The following is a 16617-nucleotide window of genomic DNA, read 5'->3' as shown; positions in this document are numbered from 1 at the left end:
ATGTGGAGGAGAAAGGCTGTGGTCGTGAATGACCTAATATTTCTTTTTGAAAGCAGGAAGGGGAATAGATTTCAAGCTGAGAAGAGTAGAGGAACTTTAATATTTATTGCCAGAATTTAATAGGTAAGTAATATATAAATAGAAGGCTTGACTAAAAATGGGTAGCAGCAAACATGAATATATAGTAGAGTTACTTAGAAGAGCTCTTGACTTTTCTTCTGTAGTGCTTTGCAGAAATGTGGGAAAAGAACAATGGAGAATCTACTTTATCTTTGTTACTTTTTTTTTTTTAAGGTTTTATTTATTTATTTGATAGAGAGCAAGAGAGCACAGGCAGGGAGATTGGCAGAGGGAAAGGGAGAAGCAGACCCCCTGCTGAGCAGGGAACTCCATGTGGGGCTTGTTCTCAGGACCCTGGGATCATGACCTGAGCTGAAGGCAGACTCTTAACTGACTGAGCCACCCAGGTGCCCCTATCTTAGGTTCTTTACATTTTTAAATTTAAACATCCTAACAACCGTGTTAAAATTTGGTGGTATTTCTCTTTTCTAAATCATACTGGTAAAATGATTTAAAAGGAACGTTCTAGAATTCTGCATGACAATAATCACTACACACTTAAGTATTTGTAATGAACGATAAAAGGTAAATATCTATATATAATAATTACAAATTACAAAGAAAAGGATTCCTACAAAAATGCTCAAAATGTCAGAGTAGTAGTTATTTATGTTACCTTTTGGTTTCCACTAAAGTGGGAAAATTCATTCAATTTTACTAGTAGTCAGGTGTAAATTATTTATTCTTTATTCAGGGCAATTTGGCAATATGTGTTCATATGTAAAGTGTGTATTTATTGGCTAATAGGAAGTTACCTAAAAAAATCAAGGAGTGGGGCACCTGGGTGGCTCAGTCAGTATCCAGCTCTGATCTCAACTCAGATCTTGATCTTAGGGTCATAGGTTCAAGCCCTGCATTGGGCTCCACACTGGGTTTCGAGCCTATTTAAAAAAAAAAAAAAAAAAAAAAAAAAGTCAAGGAGTACACATAAATTTATGTAAGCAAATACAAAATGCTATTTACTATGGTAAAGAACTAGGAATGACTCAAATGAATGTCCCTGAATTTTGGTTGGTCTGATATATCCTCATGATTAGAAGCAAATTATGATACACTTCTTTGGTAGGAATATTATGAAACAGGTGGAGAAGAAAATCTAATCACCTGCTGCGCAATTTTATCTGTCTTTATTTTAACTCCAGTATAGTTAACATACAGTGTTATATTAATTTCAGGTGTACAATATGGTGATTTAACATTTCAATAATCACCCAGTGCCTATCATATGGTGCACAATTTTGACTTGTCACAATATTGATGATACCACTTTCATTATTTGATAAACATCTAACTGCCAGTGGTGCCTGGGTGGCTCAGTGGGTTAAGCCTCTGCCTTCAGCTCAGGTCATGATCTCAGAGTCCTGGGATCCAGCCCCACATGGAGCTTTCTGCTCGGCAGGGAGCTTGCTTCCCCCTCTCTCTCTGCCTGCCTCTTTGCCTACTGATTTCTCTCTCTCTGTCAAATAAATAAATAAAATCTTTAAAAAAAAATTGAATGGCCAATTTTCTGTATGGTAAAGTTACTCTTTCCCTTTTGTTTTTAATAAGTGTTTTGTGGAAAGGTACTTTGAAATTATTTAAATATCCTGTTCCTCAGATTGTTACTTTATCTTATCAATATGGCCTCTTTGGCTTCCTATTTTATTAAATGAGTTGTAGTACGTTATTATCATTATTTATTTTTAGTATTATTATTTTAAAATTTAATTTAATTTTGTGTGTGTGTCCCAAAATTCATTGTTTATGCCACAGCCAGTGCTCCTTGCAATACGTGCCCTCCATAATACCCACCACCACCAGGCTCACCCAACCACCCACCCTCTCCCCTCCAAAACCCTCAGTTTGTTTCTCAGAGTCCACAATTTTTAAATTTTTTAATAAACATATAATGTGTTATTAGCCCCAGGGGTACAGGTCTGTGAATCGCCAGGTTTACACATTTCACAGCACTCAGCATAGCACCTACCCTCCCCAATGTCCATAACCCCACCACCCTCTTCCTAACTTCCTCCCCCCGGCAACCCTCAGTTTGTTTTGTGAGATTAAGAGTCTTTTATGGTTTGTCTCCCTCCTGATCTCATCTTGTTTCATTTATTCTTTTCCTACCCTCCAAATCCCCCATGTTGCATCTCCACTTCCTCATATCAGAGAGATCATATGATAGTTGTCTTTCTCTGATTGACTTATTTTGCTAAGCATAATAGCCTTTAGTTCCATCCACGTTGTCACAAATGGCAAGATTTCATTTCTTTTGATGGCTGCATAGTATTCCATTGTGTGTGTATATATATATATATATACCACATCTTCTTTATCAATTAATCTATTGATGGACATCTAGGTTCTTTGCATAGTTTGGCTCTTGTGGACATTGCTGCTATAAACATTCGGGTGCATATGCCCCTTCGGATCACTACGTTTGTATCTTTAGGGTAAATACCCAGTAGTGCAATTGCTGGTTTGTAGGGTAGCTCTATTTTCAACTTTTTGAGGAATCATTATTTATTTTTATGCTCAAAATGTTTCCAGTTTGGTCAGTGGTAGTCCCTTCAAGCTGGCTTCTGTGTCTTTGTGAATGATTGCCTATTATTCCTTTGGCATATCTTTGCTTTCTAAAAAACAAAACTAGATGTTTCAAGCTCATTGTGTATTTTTCTCTAGTAAATCTTGAATTGGTCATTTCTCTCTCTCAGTGAAGAATAGTGTTTAGAAGCAAGATTTGGACATGAGGTGTTAAGGTATTATTGTTCCCAAGTCCTCTCAGTGGATAGAACTAGGGACTATATATGGATATGTATTTGAAAGAGGATATATATTTCATACATAGTTGTATATATTACCTGTATTTAGTGAAACCATGGATTCACACAAATGCCCTTAATTTCAAATCATTAACCTCAAAGTTCTTTTTAGTTTTCTTTTCTACTTAAATGCTCTCTTCACATTGTTTGAGCTCATATACCTTGCTCCAGGTCAGTGTCACCCCCATCCTGGTGCAAATACTTTACTTGATCTGTTCAAGCTAACTGCTTGAGGCCTGACTAGATTAAGGAAGTTTGGAAAATAGGGCCCCTTTTCTCTTTAAAAGTACAATATTTTTATACTGTAGTATAATGGGAAAATAACTGATTTTACTTGAAACACAGGATTCTCAGATACAGATTCTCTCTTGGCCAACTCTCTATCCCTGCCTTCAGACTGTCACTCATAGGTCACCTTCCCTAAGTTTCACCTTGACCACTATATCTAAAGATGCAAGCAGCTTTCACTAACCCTCACCCCATGCTTCCAATTTCCCTCACTCTTCTCTATTATTTCCTAAACCACCTTCTAGCTCCCAACTTATTTATTATGTTTATTATTGTCTGTCTTCCCCTACAAGGGCTGAACTTTTTGTTTATATAAGCACTGGTATATCCCAAGCATCTAGAATAATACCTAGACTTCTATTTGTTTTCAAAAGATAATTTTCAATAAATGAGTGAGTATATAAAGCTGCATGCTTGTTTCAGTCCTCAGTGTTCACTCAGGAATTTGGTTTCTTTTAGGGTAACCATGCAAATTAAAAATAAAACCTTGGGGCACCTGGGTGCCTCAGCGTATGACTCTTGCTTTCTACTTAGGTCATGATCTCAGGGTTTCGAGGTCAAGCCCCATGTCAGGCTCTGTGCTGGGCATGGAGCCTGCTTGGGATTCTCTCTCTACCTTTGCCCCTTCCCCAACCCCCTCTTTAAAAGAAAAGAGACCCCTATGCTTTCAAGCCTTGTTAAATTTACTGCCACATTAGGTGTCCCTTTGTAGCGAGTGGGGCAGTGGAGATGATCTTCCATTGCCTACACTATTGGAATGGACTTAGAGGTTCATTTTCACTACAAGCAAATCATTATACTTACATAATATGTTGAAATTATACAACTATTTTTCCTGTAGGCTTCTAGTTTATGTGATCTTGAGGTTGTAGACTGGCAAAATAAAGATTTTAAATAGTTACACAGTTCTCCTTTACTTAGTCTTTTACCATATCATATTTGAATGTGTTGCTTTCTTGATTTTATCCACTGTTTCCTCTTACAAGTAGGTCTCAACTATGGCTAACTACAATTGTTAAGATGCCTTTGATTATAAAATGTGTTGATTTGAGAAATGCTACCATGTGGAAAAATGTGCATTTTATCCTGATGAGACAGGTTGTTATGGAAAAGAATTCTTACTTAGAGATTTTTAAAATTTTGTTTCTTTTAAAAAAATTGGATGATTTTTATCTTTTTCTGCCTGAGTTCATCTAAAGTCTCTATCAGTGTGCTCTAACCAAAGACTGCCAGGAATAAACTTTTGGTTGAATAAGTTAGTTCAGTGAGGGAGGATGCACACAATGAGGAAATTAGGGACATCTGAGTAAGAGAATGTTAGAAATGATTTATTACAGGGTTTGAACCTATATTAGGTGATTTTAGGGAGGGGTTAAGGAAGTGGGGCTTCCTTCTGAATTGAGTACTGTTAGGAAGCATGGGTAATTCTACTGTGAGATACCCTAATAAATCTCATCAGAAGCATGGAAGCCTAACGCTGTAATTTGTAAAGTCATCAGTCATTCATACTAACAACACTAAGCCTAATCATTATTACCAGACCAGCTCCTGATGTCGGAGGCTGCTTTTCTACATTCTCAACTGTTTCTGTCTTCTTCCTTTATGTATGCTAGTTGAGCATTTCTTCTTCCATCTCTCCTTCATTTATCTTTCTGTCCACACCACTTTATGTCCTTTTAGGTACTTCTAGCATACCTATGCCTGAAGTTTTGAGAACATATCATAAGCATCAGACCTCTGGTAGTGCATAGATTCCAGGATCTTTTGAGCTACTCTTCTCTCGTGTATCAGCTTTGCATATTCTTTGTTTCATTTTCCTCAGTATTATTTCCTTCTTTTTGGACTGTTCTCTCTAGAATTGTGATGAGATTTCAGTCTGTATTTACCCAAATACTAACTTGCCACCCATTTAAGATACTGCTTTCAGAAATGAATTTTACTGAATTACATCTGCAAGCAAGATATGCATGTCTCTTGTTCCTGTAGACTCCAGGTTGTAAGGATATCATCCAAGTTGGATTCCAGTGACTTACAGTCCCTGTGTCATAGAGGGACACTCTATATGTCTGTTCTTTTTCTTCCTAATATTGGCCTTAGAAAAGCCAAATGGCTGTTCTGTTTCCTTTGATCCTACTCCTAGCTTAAACTGAATGATGTTCTATCCCATATATCCTAATTCTTAAACAGGAACTTTATTTTTCCCCTTTCTTTCTTGAGCTTTTGGAATTTCTTAAGTCTCAGTAAATTATCATACAAATTAGTCTTCTATCATTCTTTCAAGACTTGTCATAATGTATGTTGTTTTGTTCCTATCTGTTCTTTTACTCTTCCAGTTACTTTTCTAGTGATTTTTTTTCTCCTGCCAAGTAATCAGTTATTTGTTGAAAACAAAGATGAAAATTCTCGTACAGGGTAGAAGAGCTTTAACATTTCATAATAGAATAGGATGAATTGACCATTCAACAAAATATACAAGAGTATTAAAGGGTATCTGGAAGTTTCATTGGAGAGTAAAATAAGATCACATGGTAGAAATTAATTTTACACAGTAGTTTGAACAAAGAGAGGGACATAAAAAAGTAGGAAATAGCGAAGTACATACTAGATGGGAAGATTAATTTGTAAAATATGAGAGATAGGAATGATTAAGGGAATAATTTTTGGAATTAACATAAACTGAGGACCCTCTATTGGCAATTTCTCTAAGCTCTGGAGAGATTGGGATGAAAAAGATGAGGCCTTGGCTTTTAAAAAGATTAGTATAATAGGAAAAAGGATATTTAAAAAATCAAGTGAAATATAGCATGACAAATGCACGAACAGGTTAAGTTCTCGTTACACTGAGGATACAAATGAGGGAGTATAACTTCTATTTGAATCATTTAAGAAAGGTTCCCCCCCCCCAAAAAAAAAAAAGGTTTCACAAGTATTCCCTGGTTATGTTTGTTAGGCTAGACTCAGAAGCAGTCAGGCTATAGCATAAGGTATTTGGTGACTGAATAAGGTCAGTTTTTATGGAAGTGGAAGTTTATGTGCTTGAGGCTAAATTTGGAATTAGCTGTTTTTGTGTTTTGCTTCAATTTTAAAAAGTGTCTACTTGTAAATCTCTATTGCTACTTGTTGGATAGAAGCAATCATGACTTTAGTGAGTCAGAAATTAGTTTTCTGTTACCTCTGCAGCTGATGGATCATAGGTTACTTGGTGTAATAATCAAACTTGTAACTAAGATTTACATATTAAATGATTAAAGAGATACCTTGTTAATTGGTAGATTTTAATGTTATCCAAAATATAATGGACATTTAAAATCCATTGTAATGTTTTGTGTTGACTTGGTATAAAGATAGCTTCTTTGAACCTTTATCTAAAAATGGAAGATTCCTGTAAATGGTTATTTTCTTTTATAGGTGGTAGATCATCTAATGCAAAATTGCCCTCGGTGCCAACAGTTGGCTCAGTTCCACAAGACCAAGTTTCAAATATGAGGTATTAAAGCTATTAACTTGGATATTTGTGATTTATTCCTTTTGATGACTCTTTAAACTGTCTAGCTACAGTTCTTTTTTTTTTTTAACTTACTTTTGTCTATTTTTTTATTTTTTTTTTATTTTTTATTTATTTTTTTTTTTTTTAAGATTTTATTTATTTATTTGACAGAGAGAGATCACAAGCAGATGGAGAGGCAGGCAGAGAGAGAGAGAGAGGGAAGCAGGCTTCTCGCTGAGCAGAGAGCCCGATGCGGGACTCGATCCCAGGACCCTGAGATCATGACCTGAGCCGAAGGCAGCGGCCCAACCCACTGAGCCACCCAGGCGCCCAATTTTGTCTATTTTTTTAAAAACATAAGTGACAGAGGCCTGAATATTTTAGAAGTTTCTCTTTAAAGATTATGAGATGTAAAAGGTTTTTGAGAAGTGGCTATTATGATTAATACGTACTGCATGCAAAACAAATGTTTAAATACACAGGTAGTAGCTTATGACTTAGGTTTCATATGATTATGAACTGAAAATGTAGAATTCATTGTTCATTTTCTACAAAAATGCTGAAGCAAGTTATAGCCAGTCAACCAAAGCCACAGTGAAACTGAACAGTGGGTACATTTTTACCGTCCTTAACCTTTTTAAATTGGGAATATGCATTTCAAATTCAAGGGTGGAATGCTGTGGATATTTTCTACCACTAGAGCCTTCGTGGTCAGAGTTCTTGATCCTCCTTCCACTACTGGAAAATCCTAGCACTCCACAAATACAGGCACCAAAGTTCTGTATGTGTAACCTTGTAGTTGTGATATTATCTAGAGAGGAATAGTATTAAGGGTAGTACCTAGGATGAGATGCTAATTGGTAGAAGAAATTTCCATCAGCTAAACAGTTGATAGTTTCAGTAGCAGCTCTTGTTGGTATTACGAAGTACTCCTTGTGTGAATAAATAGGTAAGTAGTGGCTGTTTATGTATATATTTTGTTTATAAGTTAGGAACTAAAGCTGTGGATGCCTCTGAATTTCCTGAAATGCAGGGAGCTTGTTTAACTCATTAAATGTATACATGTGTGTGGTTGTATGTGTGTATACATATGAGTATATGTGCATCTAGTCACAGAGACATATTAATATGTAAATTGAGATCATTATAAGTGTGTGAGTAAAGTATACAAATTTTCAAATGAAAAGTTGTTCAGATTGCTTTAGAAAAAAGATTCTTAAAGAGGTCAATGAGAAAAGAATATAAACTAATTCAGTTTATAAATACTTATGGTGTCTATGCTGTATGCTGCAGCTGAGAACTTAGAAAGGAAGTTATAGTTCTTGAACTGAAGGTGCTGATGGTTTATTAATAGACAATTTTTTTTCTCTTAAAGACTTTATTTATTTGAGAGAGAGAGAGAGAGAGACAGAGAGAGAGTTGGGGGAGGGGCAGAAGGAGACTTTAAGACTCCTCTTAAAGCAAGGATCCCAACCCCAGGGCTCTATCTCAGGACCCTGAGATCATGACTTGAGCTGAAGGAATATGCTTAAACCGACTGAGCCACTCAGGTGACCCAGGAATACACAAATTTGATAAGGATTTGGTCGAGTTTTTTTAGGTTATAACGGTGTTAAAATCAAGTGCTCTCTACTGACCCATTAAGATTTCCAGTAAGATTGGATGCTTAGAGTGGTTGTTTACCAGATTATTTGTCAGAGCTGAGGTGGTAATATAGATCTTAATAATAAAGGGTATTCTAGCAGAAGGAATGATATGTATAGCAATAATGAGTTGTTATATAATTTTTAATTTCTCATGATTTTACATTTCTTTGGAAACTCATTTTAAAAACTGAAAATTGTAAATTCTAATGAATAGTTCAGATAATATCTTTCCATTAGTATTACAGAGAGGCTTGAACATGCTTTGGAAAAGGCAGCTCCTCTTCTGCGAGAGATTTTTGTGGATTTTGCACCTTTTCTTTCTCGGACACTTTTGGGTAGTCATGGACAAGAACTGCTTATAGAAGGAACAAGTAAGTGATTTTTCTATATGTCACTTTACAAATGAATATTTAAATTTATATTTAAGTTTTAAGATTAAAAATTGAAATGAATAATAGGAGAAGGATGGAGTTTCATCGTTCAGGTATTTTTCAGCCTTTGACAAAGTTTCTTACAGAGTCTGTATCTTTTGAAAGATGTGTTTCTTCTATTGTTCTAATCTGATTTGGATGTTTAATTAGTGATTTGGATGAAGCAGAAAAGTATGTACTGAACCAAAGAACTACGACTTAGATTTCTTTTTTTAATGCATTAAAATAAACTATGAGAATGGAGAATTGGAAAGATTAGTGTTATAGTAATTAGCGGGCATTTACCTGGGATTTTACTAAACTTAAGATCCATATAAATATGGATTGGTATAATATATGGATCTATATGGATCATATAAGTATGATCCATATAAATATGTGGTGATATAAATAGTATATCACCACATATTAGGAAAATGAATGTATTATTAGTCCTTATTAGTAGAATTCTGTTTTATAAATAAGTAGAAATAACAGTGTTGGGGTCCGTTATCAAAGGAACGAGACTGAGACAAAGTGAAAGTTAGGCAAAGCTTTATTCTATGCCAAGCATTAGAAGTTAGACTGACCGGCCAGGGCCGCCTCCGTAGAGAGCAATCCCCTCCCGATCTCACAGGCTGGTTTTATAGGACATAACCGCAGACCCAAGGTACATGGCTTCTATTGTTAAGGCGTTTACTCCCGGAATTGATACCTGGAACCCATACCAGGAACTATTGGGGCGTTTATTCCCGGACTGAAGTCCTTGGAAGTAAACAACAATATGGCTACCTAGGCAATATGGAGTCACTCTGGCTAAGCAGGCCCTAATAGTTAAACAGGTTTTAACATTAAATTGGCCTTAACAACAGTACTCTATCCTGCTTACATATAGATTCCTGGATCATTTATAGGTAGTATACTTTGAGATGGTGTCAAACTAGATAGCATTCAGAGTTGGTTATTGAGTTGGGTTGAAAACCATGTGCTGTTTATGGAATGAAGGAGAAGTATTCAGACTTTTTTTTTTTTTTTTAAAGATTTTATTTATTTATTTGAGAGAGAGAGAGAGAGCGAACAGGATTGTGAGAGGGGAGAAGGTCAGAGGGAGAAGCAGACTCCCCGCTGAGCAAGGAGCCTGATGCAGGACTTGATCCTGGGACTCGAGGATCATGACCTGAGCCAAAGGCAGTCGCTTAACCAACTGAGCTACCGAGGTGTCCCTGGACTTTTTTTTTTTTTAATATGGGGTACTTGCCATATAGTGAATGTTTTCTAATATTAGAATGGGTGACTCAGCCAATTGCTATCTCTGACAGCAGATATCAGTTCAACAGAGAATAGCTTTCCAAACAATTCTAGTTAAGAGCTTAATAGACTGACTGCAGAATACCAGTCTTCATCCTTACAAGTAGAATTTTTTAAGGATAAGCTGGAGGATTTTCATCAGTGATAATATAGAATTGATTTTTTTAATTTAGATGTGTTTGGACTAGAAGTTTCCTAAATCTGGGCTTGTCTGTGTCCATGGTTCATGGTTTAGGATTAAACACTTTGATTCTCTTAAAGCTGAAAAATCATGGAAAAATGTAATTATCTGTATCCTGATCTCTTTAAATATAAATTTATAGCTTTAGTTATAAATTTTTGTTGAGTAACAGTCACTAGATGATCCCTTGAGGAATTTTTTAAAACTTACTAAAAAATACTTTTTTTTTTTTTTAAAGAGATTTTATTCATTTGACAGAGAGATACCCAATGAGAGAGGGAACACAAATAGGGGGAATGGGAGAGAGAGAAGCAGGCCTCCAGCTGAGCAGGGAGCCTGAAGTGGGGCTTGATCCCAGGAGCTTGGGATCATGACCCGAGCTGAAGGCAGATGTTTAACAATTGAGCCACCCAGGCACCCCCCAAAAACTCTCTTTTAGAAATAAGAATATGGAAATGCAAGGTAGAGGTAGTTCAATAGTGGAAGATACTCTTTATATTTGCACTAATTGAGGGATATCAGCACATTTAAAATAATAAGCTTTGGCTGAAATAAGAATTTCATTATCATCTGTGCTATATAGATGTATATGGAGTTGGTGATGAGTGGTCTCATTTCCACAGAGGGAAAAAGTATTAAATTTATTTGAAAAAGTTCAAGTTTTAGAAATATTTACTTAATTTGGGGGTAGAATTTACCTTATCTGCCTAAGGATATAATTTTTTCAGCCATGCATGGACTATTTGATCTAATGAAGTAATAAAATTTGAAAGATAATGAATTGAAAAATTGAAGGACTTCTCCCTAATTTATACTTCACATGTTAAATGTTTCTTTTTTAAGTGGTGTGACAATTTACGAACTATATTTCATTATTGTAAAGTGGATTATTAATTACAGCTTTTTGGTGTAGCAAAACAGAGCTTTTAGTTGGTCTATAATAGTTTTATAGTTTTATATATTTATATAATAGTTTTATAATAGATCCCGCAAGATACTCAGAAGTACTAAACTTGCCAATTCCAGATCCCTGAACAAAATTTAATTTAGAATCAATTTTTTACTGGTAAGTTCTGATAAACTGATAATAAGGAAGATGATGCACTCTTGCTTATCTATAAACCTGAGCAGTGCCTCATTGGACTGTATTCATAAAAAGTTAGCAAAAAAAAAAAAATCTAGGAATTTTATGCATCTTACATATGTATGTTAAGTTGTAAGGAACGTTTTGGGTGGTGGTTTTTGTGCATTGTAAAACAAGAGTTTTGAGTAGAAGTGTTTGTGGCATGGTACTGTACAAAAGCACTAGATTCAAAGACAGGAGACTTTGGTTCTAATCCTGCCTTTGTCAGTCACAAGTTGTATGCCCAGAGACTGGGAAGCTTATTACTTCTATAATTTTTTAATGTTTTTTTTTTAATTTAAAAAATTTTAAATATGTTAAATATGTATGGAGTAGAAATTGAAATAACCATGAACTTATTACCAACTCCCAAACCATCTTTGTTTTGCTATAATTGTTTGTTGTATCTGCCTCCCTTTATTTTGCTTTAGTATTTAAATCAATTCCAGACATTGTTGTTTTAACCTTAAGTAATTCATAAGCCATGTAAAAAAGGATATTTTCTTACATAATCATAATTGTTGTGTATATACCTAATATTGATAATAGTTCCATGCCATATAATACTTAGTTCATATTCATTGTTTTTTAAATGTCTTTTTACAAAACATTTTCTCATTTATATACAAACAAAATCAATTTATTGCTTTTGGTTATGTCTTTTAAGTCTTTATTAATATTAAATAGTTTCTCCATATTTTCCCTCTGTTTTCATGCTATTGGCTTGTGGACGAAATCTGGTTGGTTGTTCTGTAGAATGTTACATATTTTGGCACTCTGTGGCCATTGTTTCCTCATGATGTCATTTAATGATTTCTCTGTCCCACTTATTTTCTGATGGCTTGAGATTAGATTTAAAAGCTTAGTTAAATGAAACAAGATGGGATTTGGAGGGAGACAAACCATAAGAGACTCTTAATCTCATAAAACAAACAGGGTTGCTAGGGGGTGGGGGAGTAGGGATATGGTGGCTAGGTTATGGACATTGGGAAGGGTATGTGCTATGGTGAGTGCTATGAAATGTGTAATCCTGATGATTCACAGACCTGTACCCCCTGGGACAAATAATACATTATATGTTGATATATATATATATATATATATATATATATATATATATATATATATATATTTATATAAATAAATAAATAGTTTAGAGGTAACACTGCTTATTACATCTTGCCTAGAACAACATGTTTTCCGATTGTTTAAATTTTAGTGATACTAACCCTCTTTTTCAATCTTTTGTAAGGATTGATATTTTGTTACTTTTGCTTTTTTAAAGAGGTCTTTCAAAAACAAAGAAAGTTACTTAAAAAATAATTATTCTATCTTACAATTACCATATGTGAACATGTTTTTATAAATCTAGGATTCATTAGGGGGTCTTTGTGATATGGATTTTCCTATACCTTAAAACACTTTGTTATTTCACCATTATTCATGAGTTATTCCTACTATAGTAAGGACTACAAAATAATGAGAAGAAAAGAATACTGGAATTGCCCCTAGAATTATGATATAATAAAATAAATCATCACTCTTGGATCTCCCTCAGTTTGTATTGCATTCCCCAAAGTACTGGATCATATTTTAAGAATATAGAAATTTGTTTTCTCAGTGGGAACAAGAACTGATATTTGGGGAGGGCAAAAACATTTTAAGTATTATATGGTTCTTCCAGTGGGTCACAGTACATCTATACAGTGTATGTTTAGTATTAAAGTTTCGTGGGGATGCAATTAAGAAAAAAATGTTCTGAAATGGCTTCCTAGTGGGGAACAATAATGAAAAAAAAAAAAGGTTAAGAAATATCAGTAAAATCGGTGTAAAAGAAATCCGTGGATACCATCTTTGTGGTCTTATTTTCAGCTTTTATCAAATTCTGTTAGGAATTCAGAATTGCTTATTTTCTGCTCTTAATGATAAGGAGAAAAATTGACAGAAGAAGACATTTTACAATTATTAGACCATCTGAGGATGAATTTAAAGAGACAGAGAGCAACGCTCAAATTTTATCAAACCCAAGAATTCATTAGTGCACAGTATATTTCTGTGGACAAAAAGGAAATTGATTTTCTTAGTATGTCATTCTATAGAAAGGACTTCATTGTACAAAATTTATGCAATGTTTTCTGACAAGAACATGGAACATCTTATTTTGCTAAAAAGGTATGTGACAGTGTTCTTCCATGGCTTTGATAGTTACACAGCACAATTTACTTGGTACAGTTTCTAAGTGAATAAAAAAGGCAAGTGTGTTACATGAAAATGATTGGAAATAAAAGTTCATGTAGAAATGAAAAAAATTAGTGGATTCATCATTCTAAATCATGTTTAAAAGTCCAAAGAAGAAAATATTTTATAATTCTGGATCAAAGAAGATGACTGTCGTCTTTTCAACAAAATTTTGAATGATTCACCTTTTCCAAAGTACTGCATTTGATGATGTAAGTTCAAGAAATAGGACCAGAATTAATGATAAGGTGGAACCAATTAGAAGTTTATCTGAAATTTGGAATTAGTATTTACAAGATAGATATCATATTTATAGATTGATGAAGAGCAGTTAGTTGAATCTAAAGGCCTTTGCTCATATAGGTTATATACAAATAACCTTTAAAACCAGAGAAATAGAGAAAAAGAATTTGAGTGCATTATGCTTAAATTATTATTAAAGCTTCTAATAATGTTCGTAATCATCTCTTTTTATATAAAAACCAAGTTGACTTAAATACATACTTAAAATACATATATTTTTAAAAAGGCTTCTTACTTTCCATGTGGCAAAAGGTCAAGACTGTTTTTCACGTTACTTGAAGTTTAGACAGATCAGTGGGTTCAGATGTTCCTAGCTTAATATCTGGTAAATCATTTAATATTTAATTTAATTTAATATTTCTGAATTTAGCAGTAAGGAAAAGCAGTGATAATGGAGGTGGGGTAAATAGTCTTGGGTGAAGAAATTTGAAGAAAATTTCATGACCTCTTTGGTCATGAAATTCCAAATGAGTATAAAGCTCTTGGCTTTGGTATCCTGAGTTTGTCTTTTTTTGAAGGGACTAAAATTGCATATCTTTAAAAAATAAACTAAAAATGGGGCGCCTGGGTGGCTCAGTGGGTTAAGCCACTGCCTTCGGCTCAGGTCGAGCCCCACATCGGGCTTTCTGCTCAGCAGGGAGCCTGCTTCCTCCTCTCTCTCTGCCTGCCTCTCTGCTTACTTGTGATTTCTCTCTGTCAAATAAATAAATAAAAAAAATCTTAAAAAAAAATAAAAATAAAACCAAGCAAAATGAACACTATGGTTATTCTGAGAGACTTTTAGAGAAGTTGGGTTAAGAGCCTACTCAGATCTCTGAGGCTGTCTTGTGTGCTTTCTGCTAACTGGGGCAATAATAGGGGGTGTGTGTGTGTGTGTGTGTGTGTGTGTGTGTGTGTGTGTGTGTAAATGAAAATTAATACTTCTGCAGCAGTTTAGAACTTTAAGTATTGTTTTAGGGCCTTCCTTTGGATAATTCTTAGAGTCCGAAGACAGATTATTGGTTTATAATTCATTTCTTCCTTTTTCATACCTGGAACCAGTGTCACCCAAGGGCAAAAGAGAGAAAGAAAGAGAGGGAGAGAGATGATTAAGTTGTGCAGCCTGATACCAAGTCCTTTATTGGTGATATTTCTTGTTTCTTTGAGCCCAAGGTTATATATTTTTGTTTACAGTATTATTGCCTTTTAGACAGGGAGCTTATTATTAGAGATCTAATATAAGGTCTTTTTTGTCCCCTAAAGCCCTTTCTCATTTAAAATTTAATATACCATCTACCTTGGCCCTCCTCCCCATCTTTTACAAATCTACAAAACCCCATTCCAAAAAATGCATGAACTGTTCTAATCAAACCATGGAATGTTATTTATTTTACTATCTCTTAACACTTAACTCATTGATCATTGAGTTAAATGGCCCAAGGCCTTTTTTTTTTTTTTTATCATTATTGTTCTTTTCTGAGTGGATAAAAAAGGCTGAGCCAGATCAGAGCCCAAATATTTTGCTGTTGAAAGGAAAGTTGGTAGGAATTCTGGTTTCTCTAGAATAGAGCAGTGGAATCATGACCTAAGTAAAGAAAGATCTGAGTTTACTTTTTGGAAGTGGAAGTATATGGAACTTTCTGGTTGTTTACATTTTATGTAAAGTGACAAGGTTTCAGACCAGCAGAGGGCTGTACCAGCGATGAGATGGACTATTGGCTATGCCCTTCCATTTGGCCTTGGTATTAGCCTGCAGAGCTATGCTCATTTCAGCTCTACAGAAACCGTAATTTAGTCTGGTCAATGACCTGCTTTCTTTTTTTTTTTTTTAAGATTTTTTTTTTTTTTTTTTTTATTTATTTATTTGACAGAGAGAAATCACAAGTAGGCAGAGAGGCAGGCAGAGAGAGAGAGGAGGAAGCAGGCTCCCCGCCGAGCAGAAAGCCCGATGTGGGGCTCGAACCCAGGACCTGGGATCATGACCTGAGCCGAAGGCAGCGGCTTAACCCACTGAGCCACCCAGGCGCCCCAATGACCTGCTTTCTTAATGCAACATGTATATACTCTGTAGCTAATTTCTGTGCTGGTGCTGACACTATTACTGTCATTATTTCTATGTTACACGTTTTTTCAGACATTGAGAAAAATGGTTCTTTTCTAAAAAGTGAAGAGGGGAACAACCTATTGTTTTTAACAAGAACAACAATGTTGTTAACAACATTAAATAGGTTGTTTAATGTGAATGCTGTTTATAAGGCTACAGAATGGTAGTGTGTGCCATCAGTTGGTATGAGGCAGCATGACTAAAAGAGGTGAGGAAAAAGAACTACAGAGCTGGAAGATTAAAGAAAGGGAATAAGATGGGATAGGATGCCTCCAAGAGCTTTCATGGAAAGAAAGAAAGAAAGAAAGAAAGAAAGAAAGAAAGAAAGAAAGAAAGAAAGAAAGAAAGAAAATTCTGCAGGGTGTGTAAGGGTCCACCAGGAATTATTTTTATTGTTATGCCCTGGATTCTAAACTTGTGTTTGCTTAGAAAAATATAGAATGAAAAATAACAGTTTTTCTGATTATTAGTCATGTAATTTAGTAATTTAGTGCTTTTAATTATGGGCATTGCTTTTTTAACGTACTGGTTATGAAGTGTTCTTTGAATGAACTTTTTTAGATTTTGTTGGTAACCAAAACTAAGGAAGTCTTTAGATATGTATTGTTTAGAAGTTCCTTCCTGAGATA

General features: G+C 34.8%; 1 protein-coding gene across 5 annotated transcripts in view; it reads left to right on the top strand.

The window, feature by feature from the left end:
• The window catches only part of LRBA (LPS responsive beige-like anchor protein), a 755230-nt gene that overhangs the window by 221040 nt on the left and 517573 nt on the right, over positions 1-16617 (top strand). For all 5 annotated transcript variants that reach the window (XM_047717621.1, XM_047717620.1, XM_047717619.1 and 2 more), the window contains exons 32-33: positions 6618-6696; positions 8580-8713. In XM_047717621.1, the coding sequence (XP_047573577.1) occupies positions 6618-6696; positions 8580-8713 (213 nt within the window). The remainder of the gene's footprint in view (positions 1-6617; positions 6697-8579; positions 8714-16617) is intronic.

This window comes from Lutra lutra, chromosome 2, assembly GCF_902655055.1.
Source record: "Lutra lutra chromosome 2, mLutLut1.2, whole genome shotgun sequence".
NCBI lineage: Eukaryota > Metazoa > Chordata > Mammalia > Carnivora > Mustelidae > Lutra > Lutra lutra.
The sequence above is the reverse complement of the archived record's forward strand: the minus strand, read 5'-3'. Positions and strand labels throughout refer to the sequence as shown.